The 22,449-nt window shown below is 39.7% G+C and overlaps 1 protein-coding gene and 1 non-coding gene across 5 annotated transcripts in view; both read left to right on the top strand.

Annotated features, from left to right (window-relative positions):
- The first annotated feature begins 3,522 nt into the window (after positions 1 to 3,522).
- ABL2 (ABL proto-oncogene 2, non-receptor tyrosine kinase) overlaps positions 3,523 to 22,449 on the top strand; it is a 103,926-nt gene continuing 84,999 nt past the window's right edge. For 2 of the 4 annotated variants that reach the window (XM_070768513.1, XM_019976699.2), the window contains exon 1: positions 3,523 to 3,990. In XM_070768513.1, coding sequence (XP_070624614.1) covers positions 3,834 to 3,990 — 157 coding nt within the window. In that variant the 5' untranslated portion in view covers positions 3,523 to 3,833. The remainder of the gene's footprint in view (positions 3,991 to 22,449) is intronic. The other 2 variants (XM_070768514.1, XM_019976700.2) reach the window with 1 other exon arrangement.
- On the top strand, positions 14,854 to 14,925 carry TRNAS-GGA (transfer RNA serine (anticodon GGA)). The gene has a single exon. It is a non-coding gene; the product is annotated as a tRNA-Ser (tRNA).

The raw sequence follows: 22,449 nt of genomic DNA, 5'->3' as shown, positions 1-22,449 counted from the left end.
TCACTCAGTCATGTCCAGCTGTTTGTAACCCCATGGACTTTACATTCCATGGGGAATGTCGGCCAGAATACTGGAGTGGAGAGCCTTTCTCTTCTCCAGGGGATCTTCTCAACCCAGGGATTGGAACCAGGTCTCCTGCATTGCACGTAGATTCTTTACCAGCTGAGCCACAAAGGAAACGCAAGATGAGTAGCCTATCCCTTGTCCAGGGGATCTTCCCAACCCAGAGATCGAACTAGGGTATCCTGCGTGGCAGGCAGATTCTTTACCAACTGAGCTATTAGGGAAACCCTGAGCATTGCAAAAATCAGAGCTAAAAAGGAAGAAATCCTAAAGTAGGCTTATTGAATAAAATATACATGCCTACCATAGAAGGGGTGAGAGTTTGAGCAACAGGAGTTGATGAACATTAGGCAATTATAATCCAGGGTATACTGGGAAATAATTTTAAAACATCAGGTGAAAGTTTTAGACCTTGTACATTATGAAGGGGAGGGGAAGCACAGTCAAAGCAATGACAGGAAGAGGTATTTTTGTTTTAGTGAATTGTTTGGTGCTAAAGGTGAGGAATCTCAAAAGAAAAGGCTAGTAGCAGGAGAATTCAGCAGAAAGATGACCTGGATATCCATACAAATGTAGAGAAAGAAATATGGACTAATATGGGAGATAATGTAAGACTGGCAATACCCTGGAAATCCAGATGAGTCAAGACAGGGATCAGTGAAGCACCGCTTACCTGTTCCTTGCTTCTGAAAATTGTGGTATTACTTCTATTACAGGGAAGGTAAAGATGATGAGTATCTTTGTCTTCATTGTGCCTCATTGATGACGATGGGTTTGATTTTTCATGCCATCCCCTGGCCATTGCTCAGGTGAGGCTGTCCCTATGCTACTGTGCACCATGCACTCTACCTTTTTTTTTCATCTGGTTTCTATACCTGCCTGGTCTTCATCTGGCTTTTGCTCCTGCCTGGAGTTCACAGCTGCCCTCAATTCAGCTTGAGCTAGTACTACTTGGGATTGTTTTAAGTGTTTCAATGGTTTCAAGTGTGTAATTCTCAGGTGAGTCACTTGGGCTTGATTTTATTGAGATGAAATAGTGTCCCACACCTAAGTAAGTAGTTTCTCCCTGGTCTATTGCCCCTCACTCCCATTCTGAAAATTCCCATTTCACTTTGAAAAATATATCTTATATTTGCCTTAGTTTTGTGCTCCATCGTGTCTGACTTCTTGCAATCCCGTGGACTATGGCCCGTTAGGCTCCTCTGTCCATGGGATTCTCCAGGCAAGAATACTGGAGTGGGTTGCCCACTTCTCCACCGGCATCTTCCCAACCCAAGGATCGAACCCACATCTCATGCATCTCCTGCATTGACAGGCAGATTCTTGACCACTGGGAAGCCCTTGCCTAAGTCTAGGCAGGATCTTAAGAATCCATGGTGGAGGAATCTTCATATGCTAAACAAAAGTAGTATTTCACATATAATAGTTTGCATGTGCAGGTACTGGTGATGACCAGGTAGGGATGCCTAATAAAGTGATATGATTCCATGTGTTTTTATTGGTAGATTGGTGTTTTTCTTTTTAGTTAAATGCAAGGTGTCAGGTGGTGGTGGTGCATGGCTCACCTGAATAAATACTGTAGAATTTGTTCCATGATCTAAGCATATTGCATTTGAAAAAATTAGGCCTGGAAATTTGATGAGCTTCTGAAAAAATTACATTTTTTTGGTACTAATAGTGCTTTTTATATACCAAATACTGTTTTAAGTGCCTTATTTTACATTAGCCAATTTAATTGTCACAACAGCCCTATAAGGTAGGTACTATTGCTATCACCATCACCTCACAGATGAGGAACTGATGCACAAAGAGGTTAAATATTTGCCTAAGAACAAATAGCGAACATGTATGTAATCAGAGCTCAGTTTTGAACTTAAGCAGTCTGGCTTAAGTGCCTGTCCTTAACCACTGCACTATGCTATACCCATCCATTGCATACTGTTAAAGAATTAGCAGAGAACCCAGATCTGTTTCCAAGTGACATTCTCTCAGATAATAAAATCAAACAGCAAAACCAATTCTGGCTCTATGATCACCTTTATCCCTTATCAGTGATTTCTATTTTTTTGCAAACACTTTGGGAATTAAAAGGAAAAAAAGTATTTAAACACAGGAAAACTTTGATCCAAATGAAAAATTCATATTGTATCCAGTGCTAAAGCACAGTGTTTCTTTTGCCATTTGGTGGGCAATTTCAGTTATTTCTGATGATACCCTGGATGGCAATGGAATAATTTCATAGAGCTTTTATTGTAGTGAATACTAATGGTTCATCTTTCATCCTGAGATCTTTCATCTCTCCAAAGGAGAGCTCATCCACCTTTTCTCCTGGACCTTATCTTCCCAATGGTTGTTTTGTTGGTTTTTGCAATGGCTCCTATACTGTGCTTTCAAGCAAATTTTCAGTAAGTTACCTCCAATAACTGATACTTTTAATAAAGGACATAGGGAAGCTAATTGAATAGCTAAAAATAATTATCAGGTTAAGAATGTAAAAAACTGAATATTAAGATGTGAGAGTGTGCAGTGAGGGGGAGATAAGTGAATATACAAATATATGTCTGTGTGCTTGCGCTTTAAAAACATTTCTCTTTTCTGCCTGAGTCACTGTCTTTGGACAATACAGGCAAAAGTAAGTTCTGACTCAGAAACAGAGTCAAAGGTAATTTTATTTTTCTGTCATCAAAAGAAGACCTGACCACGTGCACTGTATATAAAGCATGCCGGTGTGAAGATTAGCTTTACTGACAAGCGACGTAAGAGTAACAGAAACACATACGTAGTTAGATGGTAAAGAAGTTCAAGAGGACTTCATGATAATATAATAGGAGGAATCGGGTTATAACTGCTTCCCCAATGAGATTGTAGAGTACAGACAACCAAGGTGGGTGCAATTTCCCATCATGAAATAATTTCAAAAAATTACCATGAAATAATGTACTTTATTATGTTCACGTAAATTTTATATCATTTAATTTTGACTGTATGTCTGCTGCTGACACGGGTGTTTAAAGGAATCCTCCAGGGTATTTTAGATAGCCTCACCTGGATGGCAAGCACCAAACTTCTTGTGCTTTTCCGTCCCAGCTGAGTCGGCTAAAGAACTGTGCGCCCTGGGCGCTCAGCGCAACTGATTGATTTGACAGGTGGAGGTGGGACAGGGAAACCTTTAAACCGACCGACCCCCCAAAAGGCGGTAAGCGCGTTGAACCGAACTTGGGAGGGGTCGGCTAAGTGGATTCGGACGTGGGAGGCCGAGCTGCCGCGAAGGAACAGAGGGCGGAAAGACCTAAAGCAGCTGTAGACGTGCCAACGAGGTGGGTACCGGGGGTGGAGGTGGGGGTTGACCCACCCTGCGAGGAGGCGGGGGCGCGCGGGAGGGGCGGGGGCGCGCGGGAGGGGCGGGGCCGCAGGGAAGCCCGCCCCCTGAGTATAGCGGAGATGACTGGTCGGGTTGCGGGCAGGAGACGCTCTGTCCCACGCTCTCCCAGTGCTCGGTGGTTTAAAGATGGCGGCGGCGGCAGCAGCGGCAGCATTGGGGGCGCGGAGCCGCGGGATGGGAAGGGAAAAGGAGAACCTGTGAGGCGTCGGGAGGCAGCGCGGCGCCTGCTGTGAGGAGTCGGGTGCGGAGCCGCAGGCTGCCGGACCGCTCAGGGCCGGGGCCTGGGTTGGGAAGGAGAGGCCGGAGCAGCGCCTGGAACCCCGAGGCCAGAGCCGAGGAGGAATGTGACCAGGGGTCGTCGGGGGCGCGGGAGTAAGCTAGCGCAGGGATGGGGCAGCAGGTGGGCCGCGTCGGGGAGGCTCCGGGGCTTCAGCAGTCGCAACCCCGCGGGATCCGGGGCAGCAGCGCAGCCAGGCCCTCTGGTCGCAGGCGGGACTTGGTGGGGCGCACCGCAGAGGCCGGCTTCAATATCTTCACCCAGCATGGTGAGTGTGTCCGGGAGCCGGCGTGAGGACGTGGGGGAGGCCGGAGGTGGAGTTGGGGCGGGGTGGGAGGCAGACAGGCAGCCCTAGGGGGTCGAGCGGGTGGAGGGGTGCCCGAGAGTGGGGGCGGAATCGGCTGCCATCTGGGCCAGTCACGGGAGGCGAGTCACACCCCTCCCCCCTCCCGTCTCCATCCTGGCTGGCAGCTCCCGGGGGCGGAGGAGGAAAGAGAAGTGGTCTTAGGGATCTTGGATGGACTGTCGTCTACACTGGACACGACTGTGCGGCTCGGGGGGGACGGTGCATGGTATCCTCAGGGGAGAGGAGACTGAGGGAGGTGTGAGCTTAATCCAGGTGTTAGCATAAATAGGTTGTTATCGAAGGGACCGTGAATTGTGCCTGGAGGGATTGGGAAACAGGAACTGAATCTCAGGACGTAGTGGTTTGTGAAGTAGACGAACAAGCCAGGCAATGAGCGGTATTAGGATAGTGAACAGTGCCCTGAAATACACTTCTATGGGAAAGGTAAGAATAGTAACTCAGCATTTGAATTTTTTTCTTTTTTCCCCAAAGTGGAACTGAAGGGTTTTGCTAAACCATCCTCTGTTCTTCTCTTTTTGAAGTGAAAGTGAAGTGGCTCAGTCGTGTCCGATTCTTTGCGACCCCATGGACTGTAGCATACCAGGCTTCTCAGTCCATGGGATTTTCCAGGCAAGAGTACTGGAGTAGGTTGCCGTTTCCTTTTCCAGGGGATCTTCCCGACCCAGGGATCGAACCCGGGTCTCCCACATTTGTAGGCAGATGCTTTACCCTCTGAGCCACTAGGGAAGCCCCTAGTGGGGCTTTTGTGTAGGACACAATTCTGAGATGGCTGGCAGGGGTTTGACGTGGGTGGGCATAGTTAGGACTTTGGGTAGGAACAAGAGTTTTTCTGCCAGTCATGTGTACATGTATACAAACATATATCCTCTCTATGGTCTGGAACCTATTACTTTGGCCTCATATAAAGGTATTTTTAAGTTGTCTCCATCTCCAGTTTTTAATATGTTGATCATATAATACTCCAAGAATTTATGTATATTATATGCTTGTCCCACTGTACTAATGTGTAACTTACAAATGTACACAGAAGCAGAATTTAAGAAAGGATGAGATGAAAAAATAAACAACAAGAGTTCTAATATATTCTTTCCTGCAGTCCAGGGAAGAATGGACTTTTTTGCACTCCTCTTAGCTGCACCCACACCTTTTGAGGCCACTTGTCTAAAGGAAGAAGGGAAGAAAACTGACCTTCATGGAGTTGAGATACCCTAAGATCTGAGGGAGGCTGAAGAAATAGATGTGACTTGTATATAAAGGACTGGATAGTTGAGGTTGGCTGAGCAGCAGCAAACTGGACTTTCACTGAAGAGGCATAAGGAAAATAAAAAAAGAGAAAAGAGGGTGTTCTTTTCTGCATAGTGTAGGGAAGAAGAGGAAGGAAATGTGAACTGTTCCTTAGAAATGGAGTTTTGGAGGAAGTTAAGACAAATGGTCTTATGCAGAGAAAGAGATGGTGAGTTGTATCAGAGTTCTGGGTTTGGACTTTGTGAACAAGCTGAGTTTCTTAATGGAAGAGAGGTGATTTGGGCCATTCGAGTGTTATATGTCTTACTATTAAAGATGCGAGTGAGCCTCTCTTCCAGAGATAGGAACATTTTATGAAGGTGCCATATAAGTTAGTCTTGATTGAAATCACTTCCTGCATTGCAGGAGGAAAGAATGGGTAAATAGTTTTCAGGGAAGAAGTGATCCAAGTAGCTTTGCGTTGTGGAAGGTGTTAGTATGTATTAAACTTGGCCTGGTGGGCAATGGTGATCCTCTTCGTTTAGTCTCTATTCAAGACCTAAGATTTTCTGAGGAGGAGGAGGTCATGAAGAAGGGAATAGGAAGAGATTTTGAAGGGTGGATAGGATTTGGATCTATGGAGCAAGAAAAAGGGCAGGCTGTGCAGGAGAAACAAGTGTGGACAATTGAAATGAACTTATTTTGTTGATGAAATAATGAGCAGACATCTGTCATGAATGAAGTAAATCTTGCAGGAGTGAATCCTTGAACAAAAATTGCAGGAATCAAGTTCTGATCCTGGCTTCACCTGGCTGGATGATTTAGCTACTTACTGTCTTTGGGTTTCTTGTTAAATGTTAGATTGGATGATCTCTAAGGTACCTTCTGACTCTAAGATATTATGATTCTAATTGAGAAGCAGTGGGAAGAAAACTTTGATTACGTTGGGTTATGGACTGAGTTATCGAAAATGTGGCAGAGGAGTTTATATCCTTTCACTTGATTGGTTAGTAAATAGGATATGTAAAGAAACCTAAGTATGAGGTGCTCAGAGACTTGGCCTTGAATGGAGGCAATGGAAACAGGTGGGGTTGAGTTTGAGAGATACTTCATTCAAACAAACAAGTTTTTTGAGCACCTATTATGTACTGGACTCTGGGGATGCTGCTGTGAACATAACAAGGTCCCTGTCCTTTGTGTATCTTAAGGGACTTTATGATCTGATGTAGAGGATGAAGGAAGAGAGATGACCCTGAATACTTAAGGTTATGAACTCTGGAGCCATTCTGTCTGGATTTGAAACCTGACTTGACTGCTTATTATCTGTAACCCTGGGCAAGTTATTTAACCTTTTTGTGCCTTGGATTCTTCATTTGTAAAATGAGGATAATAAGAATACCTGGTAATAATAGTACCTAGATTAATGAGTTAATGTATGCAAGGCACTTAGAATATGCTTGGCATGTAGTAAGGGCTGCATATGTTTTGGTGTGGCCATTACTCCTCCTCCTCTTATTAAAAATAAGGATGAATCAAAGACAAAAAGATTTTGAAATTGCTTTTATTGACAAGTTTGGAAGTTACAAGTTGATTGAAAAGATGGGAACATGGTAAGTTTGTTGCCAGAGACTAGTTTGTAAAGAATAGAATTGGCAAATAATACCTAAACAAAGGAGAAGTGAGTACTATTTTTAGACAGATGGGTATTTATAAACTTCTATAGCTCAGAGTTTCTCAACTTCTGCAGTATTGACATTTTGAGGTGGATAATCCTTTGTTATGGGAGCTGTCCTGTGCTTTATAACGCGTTTAGCATCATTCTTGGCATCTGCTAAGTAGATGCCAGTAGCACCTCTTTCTGGTAATCCCCACCCTCTCCTGTTGTAACAACCAGAAATGTTTCCAGACACTGCTACATTGCCCCTAGGTGAGAACCAGTGCTTAGAAACACATGATAAATTCTGGTTTGAATGAATAAATTGAGTTAGAAGCTTCTTAGTGGACCTATTGTTTGACATTTACACAAAAAACCTGGCAACTAGTGTGCAAATCAGTCTTGAATTTCAGTATTGATGTATTAGCACATAATTTCATATATTAAAGCTAGGCCTGACAGACTGAGTTTACATGTAGGTTTAAATGTAGATTAAATATTGTATGTAGTCAGAAATTATGCACGTTATAGAAATGCTTTATCAGAGTCCATGATTTTTTGGTATTTTCTCATTGAAAATGAGAATAGTATTTTTTATTAAAATGTAAGTTGTTATAATAACTTGCTTTGCCAAAAATGCTTTTTGTGAATGTAATGTAGAAGGAATAAAAATAGTTGGGCTGTTTTTGGTGTGAAAGAGGTGAGTGCTGTGACTTTTCTGAACTCTGTTATTGAACCTTTTCGGTGAGCTGACATTTCATGATTGGTAATCTAGGCTTGAATACTTTTTCTTTTTAATATCTGATATACCTCACAACAATTGAGTGATTTCACTTCAACTTTACTTTCTTCTCTCACTCATTTGCTGTAAATGCTATTAAAAATAAACCTTAAGTTGTGAAGTTTTGAATAATAAAATTTTTCCCTTTTTAAATCAAGCTCATCATTTTAAGTGGTCTCATTTACTTATTTAGGATCTGTAGTTCATGTTTTAATATTGCAGAATGAAAGACGTAGGCACCACAGGTTGTAAATGATACGGTAGAAAAGAACAGGAAGGCTGTTTGCAAGGGAATTTTAATTATGGTGACCTAGTGTAGTGGTCACTGATTCTTACGAGAACTAAACTTTTACAAGTAAGTCAGCTGTTATATTTTTATTAACCTCCATATCTGTGTAAGACACAAGTATATAGTTGTGTGTGTGTATTTTTAGAAGAGTAACAATAATTTGTGGCACAGATTCTTTTATTACAGCCCAATTGACAGTAAGGTCACAGGTAAATTTTGAAATCTGAAGTTTCTCCTTAAGGGTCTTCAACTTGCTTTAATAAGGAAATAAAAGCCAAACAAAAGAAAACCCAGTATCTTTACCCCTTCCTATCCCTATAGTGTAATCATTGTTTTCTTTCCTCTCTGCATTCTTAACTATCAATGTCAGTAATGATGATAATTTATATTTGTGTAGTTTTTTAAAGAGCTTATGAACACCTTTTATGTCCTTTATCTTATTTTGATTTTTTCAATTATAATTGACCCTTGAACTACACGGGTTTGAACTTCAAGAGTCCACATGTAGGCAGATTTTTTTTTCAATAAATATGTACTGTAGTTTTATTGTAATAGGTTGAATCCACAGATGCCAGCCCCCGATGTGGAGGACCCACCTGTAAAGTTATAAGTGGATTTTAACTTCTTGGAGGGTAGGCACTCCAACCCCCAAGTTGTTCAGGGGTCAACTGTACTCTGAAATAGGTGAGGACAGATACCAATCTTCCCATTTTATAGATGCAGAGTAAAGAGAATTGAGTGACTTCTCAAGTATTTCAGCACACAGCTCTTTAAGTTATGTGCTGAAACTCAAGCCTTTGTCTCCACATCTTGCCATTGTGTAGAGATTTAAAGAACGTAAGTTTTAAAATTAGGTAGAGTTGGATTCAGATGTTGCCGTGTCTTACATTAGTAAATGGTTATAACGCCAACCTCAACAGTTGAATTAAATAATAAAATTTTGTAAGGCTCGTAAGTAATAAATAGTAGTGTTGTTGGCACTGTTATTTACCTCAAAATGATTGTGAAAATGACGAGTCTCATATGAAAATGTTGTAAGCTATCGTAAAAGCATTCTGAAATGTAGCATTGTCTTAGTATTTACATTTTAAATCTGTTTTCTCTAAGTCTATTTTTCTCTCAAGCTACTCTTGATTATTAAGGGACTTTAAGAAAGCAGCAAAAAGATAGGGGAATTTTGGGACTCTGAAATCACCTTAGGCCTGCCTTCCTTGAGGTTAAATGTTATCCTTTTAGGGTGATTGGTTTTATGGTTCTTTTGTACTGGTGTTTTTCTTCCTTCAGAGAAGTTGAACCAGAAATACAAGGCAAGGCAAATGTAAAGTTTAGGTTGAGACCTCATTTTAAGCTGGCACATTTATTCGCTGCTGCTGCTGCTAAGTCACTTCAGTCGTGTCCGACTCTGTGTGACCCCATAGATGGCAGCCCACCAGGCTCCCCCGTGCCTGGGATTCTCCAGGCAAGAACACTGGAGTGGGTTGCCATTTCCTTCTCCAATGCATGAAAGTGAAAAGTGAAAGTGAAGTCGCTCAGTCGTATCCGACTCGTAGCGACCCCATGGACTGCAGCCTACCAGGCTCCTCCATCCATGGGATTTTCCAGGCAGGAGTACTGGAGTGGGGTGCTATTGCCTTCTCCGAGATTTATTTGCCAGTTAATATATAATGACTTTTTATTTTGTAATGTCCTTCATTTAACATCCTTTAAGACCTTTTTGTGTCTCCTTACTTAATGTTAACCTCATGAATCTTAACAGATTTCTTCTGCAATAGATAAATTTGAAGTTTCACTGTTGATACTTCACCTAATTATATAGAGCTGTTCTCAAACTTTTGTGTGGAGACCCAGATTGCTGGGTCCTGCTCTGAGTTTCTTATTTAGGTCCAAGGTGGGATTTGAGATTTTGCATTTCTAACAAATTTTCGGTGTTGCTGGATGCTGCTGGTTGGGGCCCCACGTTGGGAACTGTTGGTAATGTGAGAATAAGAGGAGTGGTGGATCAAAAGTAATTCAAAGATTGTCAGTTGTCAGAAGGCATAATGTATTGACTCTTCTACTTAAAATTGGTTTATAATTCCCTTTGTTCCAAGTCTGGTGTCCACATGCAAGTGTCCACTGGTCTTACACCACCTTTTTGTGTCAGGAAAAGATGCTTTGGCCTCAACCTTTTTTTTTTTAAATCTCTGAAAGTTTATATGTTGAAATTCAGTTGAGAGATGCACTTTTTAAAGAATTTTGTGTCAGGAAAAATGGAGGGAAGAGACATAGGGTTCTGCTGATAGACCTAGAGTGGGCCCTAGTCCCTGGAAGAAGCCGTGAAGAAGTAATTGCCACTTATTGAGTGCTGCTGTGTTGGCAAGCATGTTCTAAGTACTTAATATCAGGGTTTTTTTTTTTTTTTTTTTTTTCACGTAAACTCCATAAAATCCTGCTGTCCAAATTGAAAAAGATTATAGGCCAAAGATGGGATACCTGTTTGTGATTCTACAGGTATGGTATGATGGTGCCTAGTTTCCTTTTGAGGTTTGTGTTTATGTATTTGTATGTGTGTGTATATGGGAAGATTACTAGTTTTTTCTTTTTACCCCATCTCTCTTGAGACCAATGATGAGGTTTTCAGCATGGGAGACCAGGGTTGGGCTTCCCAAGTGGCTCAGTGGTAAAGAATCCACCTGCCAGTGCAGGAGACAAGGATTTGATTCCTGGGTCAGAAGGATCCCCTGGAGAAGAGAATGGCAGCCGATCCCAGTATTCTTGCCTGGAAAATCCCAGGAACAGAGGAGTCTGGCAGGCTATAGTCCATGGGGTCGAAGAGTTGGATACGACTGAGCGACTGAGCACACAGGAGACCAGCATTAGATCTGTATATTGACTCTGTGACTATGGATTGAGACTTAGGTACCATGGTCTAACACAGGGAGCAGTAGGCAATCACAGTGCAGTTTGAAATCTCATGATAATGTTGAACTACTGGCTTAACCTCTAGATTTAGTATTACTAACACTTCTTATTTAAAGACTGACACCCCTACCCCCGTTGATAGATTATACCTTTCCTTTTCTCTTTGTATTGGTGTGTTTATAGCCACTTAAAGTGATCTGTTTATCATTGCAATATGCAACTTATAAGGATGTTTCTCCTTTTTAGGTAACATGACAATCTTTTTGAAAAAATTAATGTGACATTCCAGAGTATTTTCTGTATTTCTATGTTCAATTAATAGTAATTGCCTGTGTTAATGTTGCAAAGAGAATTTTTAGGTACAATTTAGGCAGAATTGCTGTCTCAAAGAATGATGCTGTTTTAGATACTGATTAAGACGCTGATGAAACAGTTGAAAAACTAGCCTTGTTTTGTGTGTCTATGTGTGTAGAAGTACATGTTTTGTATAATAACTCTTGGTTATTAATCTCTGCATTTTTGGGTTGAGGGCATAACTATAAAATTTGATTATTATACTAATTATAGTGATTTCTCAGTTCAGTTATTTTCAGTTGAACTTTCACTCAAATGTACAGATTAATATACCCATTAAATATAATACCATGGCAAGTATAATTTTGGTTGCTTAAAAAAAGAACTATATCGAGCCTTTTCTGTCTCTTTTCTTCATGGTATAACTGTGCTGAGTCTATGGTGGTGGTACTTCAGGCTCCTCTGTAGTGAACTCTGCCAGTATTGGCTTTTGATCCAGCAGAACACAAAGCTCACCAGCAGGCCCAGGCAATTTATATTCCCTGACTTGCTTTCCAAGGAAGGGGAGGGTCTAGAAACCTTTCAGTTGATGTGGTCAAGGTCAAAGAAAATGTTCTGTTCTGGCTTAATATACAGTATGTACACAGATAATTTTGTTAACACATTCCTTTCTCTATGCTAATTCCAGCAAATTAAAATAATAGTTAGGACTAAAGAGTGCCACTTAGCGTCTTGTGGTTCCAAGTAATTACTAAGAAAACATTTTCTAAAACTAACAGTGCTAACCGGCACAGTTCTTATCACCCATCTGTTTCTTATGGGGAAGAAAGGTTGACACTTGAAGGTATTTGTTATAGTAGCTTTTTTTTATTTTGAAATTTGCATTTTTAATTGTATAAAAATCTCTAAAGAGGTATGTGTGTGTGCTCAGTCGCTTAGTTGTGTCTGACTCTTTGTGACCCCATGGACTTAATGTGCCAGACTCTTCTGTCTGTGGGATTTCCCAGGCAAGAATACTGGAGTGGGTTGCCATTTCCTTCTCCAGGGGATCTTCCCAACTCAGGGATTGAACCCGTGTCTCCGGCATTGGCAGTTGGATACTTTACCAGTGAGTCACCAGGGAAGCCTATATGTAGTACATATATCTGAAGCATATATAGGTGTTATTTCACACTGTTATTTCTCCATGTTTTGCAGAAAGAAATGTCATTTGTGACTAGCATCTAGAATAAAGCATGTAATTTATTGTATATGTATGCAGTGAGGAAGGTATTAAGTTTGGTAAATACATTCCTAACGTTGACAATTCATAGTCACAGTGCTACATCAGTGGTTGAGACCTCTGAGCATTGATTTTTGGTACATGTAAACCTTTTAGCTGTGAAAAAGATGTGTTCTATGGATACTACAGAGGAGTTCCAGATTCTCTCCAGATTGCTTTGGGACTTGTGTCTAGCTTCTGAATCAATATATGTATTTTTAATTTTGATAATCCATTAGCTAACTCTAAGACCAGATTCTTATGCTATGTTTAATTCTGTGAAACTGAGATTTAATTTTTAAGAAGGTATGAGGGAAGAATATTTTCTTTGATAAATATGTATTTTTATCAGAAGTTAACTTTCTGATACCAATAAACTCTGGTCTATTCAGAAATAGAAATAAAATGTGAAGAAAGCATTTTTTTTTTTTAAAAGAAGTATTTCAAACATACAGAAAAGTTCATATAGTAGAATGTCCAGGTACCCATCACCCAGATTTAACAATTGTTAGTTATGTCACATTAAAAACAATTATAGAGACAGTTGAATACGCTTTGCAGACTTTCTCAAACCCATTCTTCTCTCCTTATCCTGAGGTTAACACTACCCTGATGGTGTTTATCCTTCCCTTCCACATAGTTGGATTTTATTCCACTTGTAATTATCTATAGAGTGTATGTGTGTGTGAACACCAGTTTGTAACTTTGTATGTTTGAAAGATTTACATAAATGCTATGCCAGACATATCATCTTGCAGCTTTATTTTTTATCCTGTGTGATTGAGATATATCCGTGTTGAAATAATATAGTTCAGTATTCCATTGTATACCACAGTTTATTCAGTTTTCATATTGATGGTAGGTTGCTTCCAGTTTTGCATAAAATAGATGGTTGGAGCTGCTATTTGTTCTGACCAGAAAGCTCTTTTTAGTTATTTTTATCAGAGAAATATATGCAGACAGTTTATAAATAGTCAAAGAATATGACAAGTTTTGGTGGGGGGGTGGGCAACAGCCCCATCCCTCTTCCCAGGTCAGCAGTGTCCAGGATGGCAGTTACTAGCCACATGTGACTGTTCAGCAAATGTTCTTTGTCCTAATTGAGAAGAGCTGTGTTAAAATAACACTACATTTTGAAAACTCAGTACGTAAACAAGAATATAAAATATCACATTAGTATTTTTATGTTCATTACCTGTTGACATGATAGTGTTTTATATGCCAGATTAAATAGATTATTAAAATTTAATGATTAAAAAATTTAACTTTGCTGCCATAATATGTAAAATGACATATTTTTGCTTACGTTTGTGGCTCCCATTTCTGTTGGACAGTCTTGTTTTAAATAAGCTCTGTGAGAGCAGGAACTTGATCTTGCCCACCATCAGAGCAGTGACAGGCACAAAGCTGATGCTCGATAAATTTAAATGAGTTGATACATTCAGCAGGTGTAGAGAGGGTTTTTTTTTTTTTTATTGTTCACTTAGGGTGCTTTGAGTTTTCTTTGCAGTTACTGATTGGTATAAAAGTTACTTTGAATTTGGCTTCATTATCCAGTGTATGTTTTTCCTTTTACTACCCTATTTTTAGCTTAACTACACTTTCAAGTCTTAGGATATCATAAAGTTTTCATTCTGTCTTTATCATTATATTTGTAATTTTCTATTTTGAAGTGAAGTGAAAGTCGCTCAGTTGTGTCTGACTCTTTGTGACCCCATGAACTATACAGTCCATGGAATTCTCCAGGCCAGAATACTGGAGTGGGTGGTCTTTCACTCCTCCGGGGGATCTTCCCAACCCAGGGATCGGACTCAGGTCTCCCACGTTGTAGGCTGATTCTTTACCAGCTGAGCCACAAGGGAAGTTAATCCTGTTGTTTGGGAAAATTCTAATGGATTTGTAATTTCTTTGATTTAATTATTTCAGATTATCGATTTCTTGAGATTCTTAGCTGTCTTCAAAGAGAAAAGTCATCTTGGCCATGGCATGTGTCAGGATGGCTTTAGCTCTGTTAAATTTTCTACCAAGCTATTGCTTTCTCAAGTCTGGGGTCATGGTTATCCTTTTATATTTATGTTTATTCTTTTTTCTTAACATATAAAATCTTTTTATTTTAAAAATTCTTCCTCTTTTTTTCCTCTAGCTTATTGGGATATAATTAACATAATATTGTGGAAGTTTAAGATACATATACAGCTGTTTGATACTTTTATATATTGTAATGTGATTACCATTATAGTATTATCTAATAACACTTCCATCAAGTCACATAATTACTATTTCTTTTTTGTGGTGAGAACATGTAAAATCTACTCTTAGCAGTTTTCAAATATATAGTATGGTGGTGGTATAATCACTAGTCCCTGGTGGCTCAGAGGTTAAAGCATCTGTCTGGAATGCAGGAGACCCGGGTTCGATCCCTGGGTTGGGAAGATCCCCTGGAGAAGGAAAATGGCAACCCACTCCGGTACTCTTGCCTAGAGAATCTCATGGAGGGAGGAGCCTGGTAGGCTACAGTCCATGGGGTCGCTAAGAGGTGGACACGACTGAGCAACTTCCCTTTCACTTTCATGCTGCTGTATATTAGATCTTCAAAACTTGTATAACTGGAAGTTTGTACCCTTTGACCAGTGTCTCCTCATTCCCCTACTTCTTAGGCCCTGTTAACCATCACTTTTCTCTCTCGCTTCTCTGAGTGCAGCTTTTTTAGATTTCCACATATAAGTGATATCATACAACATTTTCCTTTTTCTGTTCGGACTTACTTCACTTAGTGTAATGCCCTCAAAATTCATCCAAGTTGTTGCAAATGGCAAGGTTTCCTTCTTTCTCATGGCTGAAATATTCTGTTGTGTGAATGTATATACACACGTATTTATCCATTCATCTCTTGATGGACACTTAGGTTGTATTCTGTCTTGGCTATTGTGAATAATGCTTAGTGAACATGGGAGTGCAGATGTACCTTCAAAATCTTGTTTTCAGTTCCTTTGGATATAAACCCAGAATAAGATCATTGGCTCATATGGGACTTATGTTTTTAATTTTTTGAGGAACCTCTATACTGTTTTCTGTGGTGGTTGCACCAGTTTACATTCCCAGTAACAATGCAGAACAGCTCCTTTTTCTCCACATTCTTGGCAATCCTTGATATCTCTTGAGGTTTTTTGGTGGCTTTTTCCCCCCTTTGGTTAAATGATAGCCATTCTAACCAGAATAGGGTGATAGCGCTTTGTGGTTTTGATTTGCATTTCCCTGGTGACAGTGATATTGAGCGCCTTTCCATATACCTGTTGGCCACTTGTATGTCTCCTTTGAAAAAGTGTGTATTCAGATTCTCTGCCCATTTTAAATTTCTTTCTTTCTTTGGCCTCATGGTGCAGCTTGTGGGATCCTAGTTCCAGGGATTGAACCCAGGCTCTCATCAGTGAAGCACAAAGTCCTAACCACTGGGACCACCAGGGAATTCCCCGCCCATTTTCATTTTTTCACTTTCTCACTGTTTTTGGTTGCGCTGCATGCATGTTATTGCGTGCGGGCTTTCTCTGGTTGCAGAGAGTAGGTGCCACGCTCTAGTTGTGGTGCATGGGCTTCTCACGGAGGTTGCTTCTCGTTGGAGGTGGCTTCTCGTTGCCGAGCACAGACCAGCTTCAGGAGTTGCAGCGCTTGGGCTCGTTAGTTAAGGCGCACAGGCTCAGTAGTTGTGGCACAGGGGCTTAGTTGCTCTGAGGCATGTAGAATCTTCCTGGACGAGAGATTGAGCCTGTGTTCCCTGCCTTGGCAGGTGGATTCTGATCCTCTGTGCCACCAGGGAAGGCCTCTGCCCATCTTTTAACTGAACTGTTTTTATGCTATTGAGTTCTATAAAATTTTTCCTCCTTAAGATTAAGAGCTTGGTACATAGATGCTCGAGAAGTCTGTCTTATATGATTATTTCTCAATTTTTGTGTAATGCACCACCTGTCTGTGGTTTTTGGTTATCCTTCTAGTTTAGGAAATTTTGACTCATTTCCCTGGTTTCCACATTATTTGCCCAATTTTCTCTGTTTTCTTTATATTTATATATTAGTTCTTACTGATCTTTTTTCAATACCTCACCATTTTTTTTTTTTTACTATTATAAAGTTTCATCAAATTTATTTTGATTTACTTATGTTGAACTATAGGTATTACATACTCTCTGTAGTTACTTCTTTTCCCGTAGCAGTTTTCTGTGGGTATAATATGTGTGAGTAGGACTCTTGGTTACAAGTGGGAAAGACTAACTCTAGATTATGTAATACACAGAAAATTTGTGTGGAGATAGTGGAGACTCAAGGACAGGAATGTAGTTAGGCCGGCCCAGAAACAGGAAGTGGAAGGCTGCTAAAATCTCAGGCAATATTTATTTATTCTGTCTCTTGTTTTTTCTTCTGTTTGCTCACTTTATTATCTCTTAGACATTTAATTCATACCACAATTTCCTTTTTTTTTTTTTGGTAATCTTTCCTGGTCAAAAGGATGGTCGATATTAAACTAAGGCTCTTAGTCTCAGTTGCATATTCTCAGGATTGGAATCACCGCTGTGATTGGTGGTCAGATCACCTCTGTAGCATTGACATTTTAGGCTGAATGATCCTTTGTGGAAGTTGTCCTGTGCATTGAATTTAGCAGTGTCTCTGACCCTATCAGCGAAATGCCAGTAGCACTCACCATCTAACTGTAACAACCAAAAAATATCTCTAGATATTGCCAAAATTCCCTTGTAAGTCAAGTCACCCCTGATTGAGAACTCTCATCTAGAGTGTACTTGACTGCTCTGGGCCTACCACTGTGTGAGAAGGATGTTGCAGAAAAGCCTTGTGAGCTAGACAGGTCCTCAAAATGTCTGAAAAGTATTTCCAGTTTTTTGTAGCAACTATAAATTTAACACTGTTTTTCATTATTTTAGGTGTTTCTTTTTAAAATATTTTTTCTCATTTAAAGTATTTTATATTAATATGTTTCTTATTAAAATCTTAAACTGGCACTGTAGAACTTGCTGTTTTTGGTCATTACTCTGAATCTCTAAATTTCTCAATCTCCTGCTGATTTGTTTCTTTTCCTTGAGGGTGAGTGTATATATATGTGAGGATGTTGGTTGTTTTAAGATAAAATTTATGACTTTGGTAGCCAGACAGGCATAGGTAGAATATACTTTTTTTTTTTTGGGAGGGGATGCTGCATGGCTTGCATGATCTTAGTTCCCTTATCAGGGATTTAAACCTGGAGTTCTAACCACTGGACTGCCAGGGATTTCTCAGTTATCTAATATATTTAATTTACAGGTAAATAAACTAATGCTTAGGTACATGAAACAAGTTGATTATGGACATGTAGCTTAGAAGAGCACAAAAAATTAGGGTCTAATTTTTATTATCTTTCTAGGTTTAGTTTGTAGTTAATCTTTAGTATTATTTATGTAATAATATTTAGTGTTTATGTGCCAAGCTCCATGCTTCAGATGTTCTCTCATTAGTCCTTGGCAAATAATGAAAACGGGTCTCATAATAAGACATGTCTGACTCTTAATGCTATTCTCCTAACCATTGTGCTTTAATAGTAACATAATAGCATTGGGAAAGGATTGGGTGCTTGTGTCCCAGACTCTTTATTCTATGATATCACTTAATCCTCAGCACAGCCTTGGAAGCTATACATACTAACTGGTTTTACCTATGAAGGCGTTTTGCTGAGAAGGAGTAAGTATCTTACTTACCTTAAGGCCACATAACTGACAGGAAGCAGAGCCTGACTTGACTTTTGTGGTTTTCCCAAGTTTCTGCTGCACCTAGGGGGAAATATTACACTGATGCTCCACTGTCTTCACAGAGCTTTCATGATAATAAAATAGAAGGAAAAATACAATATAATGTATATCAGATCAGATCAGTCGCTCAGTCATGTCCGACTCTTTGCAACCCCACGAATCGCAGCACGCCAGGCCTCCCTGTCCAACACCAACTCCCGGAGTTCACTGAGACTCAGGTCCATCAAGTCAATGATGATATAGTTCACTTTATTAAGGATAATAAATATTACCATTTTGTTTATTTTGAGACTAGTCTTCGTGCACTTGTTTGTGACTCTTTAGGAATTTTATAAAATTGAGTTTAAAAGAAATACTAATAAAAGAGAGCTAGATAATTACTGTTAACAGGAAAATAGTTTTTAAAAAAATGATATTTAAGAGATTATTTTTTATCCTACCAGGAATGACTTTTTGTTTGCTCCCTCATCTTGATATGAACAGTTTTCACACTTTGTAGTTCTTGAAGCTTTTGGATTTTCTAGTTGAGTGCTTTTGATTATAACAGCAGTCAGTGCCATTTATAAGTATGCTGTTAATATTGTGGTTGCTGGTGTTAGACTATGTAGGTTTAAATCCTGGATTAAATTTATGATTTAACGTACCAATATTTTGACGTGAATGGAAAATAAATAGCTTGCGGTAATACATAGTTGCTAAGGTCTCTTAAGGTTCTGAATTTTTTATATGTATCTGTTTCCTCATCTGTAAAATAGTCATGTGAAATATTATAGAGTTATGAGAATTAAATAATTATTATATGTAAAATGCCTCATAGAGTTATGAGAATTAAATAATTATTATATGTAAAATGCCCAGAGGTACGTGATAAATCTTAAGTCCTCAAAAATTGGGTTTCCCTGGTGGTTCAGATGGTAAAGAATCCACCTGCAATGCAGGAGACTTGAGTTTGATCCCTAGGCTGGGAAAATCCTCTGGAGGAGGGCATGGCAACCCACTCCAGTATACTTGCCTGAAGAATCCCCGTGGACAGAGGAGCCTGGCGGGCTACAGTCCATGGAGTTACAAAGAGTCGAACACGACTGAGTGACTAAGCATAGGATAGTATGTTTTTTTAAAGTTGCCTTTCTAACATGTTTGTTGGTTAATGTACTTAACAATTATGGTAATATTAAGACTGAGATAATTTTGATAACTTAATACCAAGCACTATATTGTATATAGGTTTCTTCTGTGTCTAAGTGTAATTCCCAGATTTCAGTGCTTCTGAATATATAGGTAAGTATAATGTATAGTTTTATTTTGGTACAGTTATCAGCATTCTGATTGGATATTTCTAGCTCTTCAGTAAGATCAGTCTTCTCTTTCACAGAGGGCACTTCGAAAGTATCCTGAAATGCCTTCTCATTCATATGAATAGAATAATTGTAGGGGCCTTAAGAAAAAAAAAGGAAATGGTGAAGCAGTGGAGTGAACGCCAGTAGAAGTGTGTGTTATATGTGGGTACTCTGGGGATCATGACTCTCCATTGATGGGAATCATTGTAGATCTGGGCCTAATGGAAACTAGAGCTAGTAAACCATTAGAAATCAAGACTGCATACTCCATCTTTCTCTTTTAGGGGCTGTAAGGTTTTAACAACTTTTTTTTTGCTCTGTACATCTGTTCGGTTTTTCTTTCTTCCAGCTGGCTTTCTCTGTTTCAGCTTGTGGTATATGGAGTGTAATGGCTGCTTAGCTTCTTCAGCATGACAGCTCACAGTGTATTCTTTTGGCATTTATCCCTGCTGCTAAATGGCTCAGTCTTTTTCTCTTGTAAAATTTAAGACATTTATTTATTTACTGAATGCTTAGTACCTTTGTATAGTTCAAAAATCAAATGGTGCAGAAGTATTTCTGCGACCACGTTTTCCTTGGCCAGTCAGATTTGGGCAATCCAAACCACCAGTTTCTTGGGTATACTTTTGGGGGGGGTTGGGTAGTGTGTGTGTGTGTGTGTGTGTGTGTGTGTGTGTGTGTATCCCCCCAGTCCCCCAGTCCTTTTTTTCTTTAAGACCAATGGAAGCATATTGTGTAGACTGTTTTGCATCTCACTCCTACCCCTCCTACTTAATTTGTCTTAGAGATTCTTCCATGTTAGTAAATAAAGAACTTGCTTTTTTTTTTTTTTTAATGCATGGCTTTTCATTGTATGGATGAATTATTTGTTTTCAAAAGGTACTGTGTAGTGAAAAATGAATCATTTTAAACATATGCTAGGAATAGCTATAGAATAAAAGCCTTGAATTGGAATTGCTGGCAGGATATAGGGATTTCAGAATAGCCATTTACTGAATAACTGTCTTTACCTTTTTGTATACTGAAATTCTGTGTGCATTTGGTTTTGTTTCTGGATTTTCTGTTCTTTCTGATTTGCCTAATTATGTGTCAGTATCACACTGTTTTAATTATTGTGTTTTTATGATGTGCATTATAGCATGGCGGTTAATAATATATAGACTTCTGTGCTAAACTGCCTTGCTTTAAACCTTTACTTCCTTAGCTGTGTGATCTTGGGCAAGTTACTTAATATCCCTGTAGTTCAGTGTCCTTATTTGTAAAATGGAGATGATAATACCTATCTATAAGGTTGTTATAAAAAATAAATGAATTAATAAACTGCTTATAGATATATAAGCAAAGTGCTTAGGAATAATGTTTGGCATGTTATTAGTGCTATGTAAGTATTAGCTCTTTATTGTTTCTACCATCCAGTCTGGCTAGTTCATTTCTCTGTATTTGCAGAGTATTACTGGCTATTCCTCCTTGCCTTTTTTTTTTTTTTTTTGTATTAACTTTAGAGTCAGTTGGTTTGTCTAGTTAGATAGAATAGGTTATGGGTTAGTAACAATAGCTCCTCCCCACCCCAGTCTTAGGGGATTAACACGTCAAAAGTTTGTCATTCACAATACCTGTTCAGTGAAGATCACTGTGTGTATTGGGGGAGGGGGGTCTTGGCAGAGGTGGGAGAGGGATTCTGCCTGTTTGGAGCTTCCCTGGTGGCTCAGACAGTAAAGCTTCTGCCTGCAATGCAGGAGACCTGGGTTTGATTCCTGGGTTGGGAAGATCCTCTGGAGAAGGAAATAGCAACCCACTCCAGAACAGAACATGCGTCCCATGGAGGGAGGAGCCTGACAGGCTACAGTCCATGGGGTCGCAAAGAGTCGGACACGACTGAGTGACTTCACTTTTGTCACCCAGAGACCCAGGCTGACAGTCTTACATCATCATTCTAGAATGCTGGCAATTGCATTGCAGAGGGAAGGAGAGATTGTTGAATCAAGTGCTAGTGGAAACTTTAAAAACCAGAAGAGGCATCAGATCAGATCAGATCAGTCGCTCAGTCGTGTCCGACTCTTTGCAACCCCATGAATCGCATTTCTTATATTTCATTGACCAGAGCAAGTTGTTTGTCATCACATCATGCCATGGGGATGAGGAAGGTGCAGTTTTGCTATGTGCCTGGGAGGATGGAGAGCAATAATTAACTACCTTAGTTTGCTCTGTTGGTTGCTAAGTATTAGGTCATTCTTTGTGTTATATGCAACACACTTTTTGTTGTTTAGTCGCTAAGTCGTGTCTGACTCTTTTGCAGCCCCATGGACTGTAGCCCGCCAAGCTCCTCTGTCCCTGGGATTTCCTAGGCAAGGATATAATGCAACACACTAAGCCTTTCCTTTAGAGAGAAGACCCAAATTCTATCAAGTAACTATGCTGAGCTCAAAATCTTTAATCTCTGAGTCTGTCAGTCAGATTCAGGGGAGTGTTCCTTGGTCCAGACAGCTGTGAATAAAAGATGTTATCAGCTGGTCTGTTAGAAAAGCATCTTAGTATCTTCTCAGGTTCTTTGGTTGTGGGAATGGAGATGTAAAAATAACTTCCACTTTCAACTCTATATATGTCTATATTATTTGACAAAATTTTTTACAGTTAGCAGATACTGTGTAAAGAGAAATATCTTAAAGACAACCTACCACAAAAGAATCCTCTTACATCCTATTTACGTTAATTAAATAATGTTTAAGTGACACAGCCAGAGCTGGACTGTAATGTAAGACTTATTCTAGCCCACTGTGCTTTCCAGTGTACCAAGCTGTCTCTCTTAATGCATGGACTTTGGTGTTACAGCT

This window comes from Bos indicus, chromosome 16 (assembly GCF_029378745.1).
Source record: "Bos indicus isolate NIAB-ARS_2022 breed Sahiwal x Tharparkar chromosome 16, NIAB-ARS_B.indTharparkar_mat_pri_1.0, whole genome shotgun sequence".
NCBI classification, from domain to species: domain Eukaryota; kingdom Metazoa; phylum Chordata; class Mammalia; order Artiodactyla; family Bovidae; genus Bos; species Bos indicus.
The sequence above is the reverse complement of the archived record's forward strand: the minus strand, read 5'-3'. Positions and strand labels throughout refer to the sequence as shown.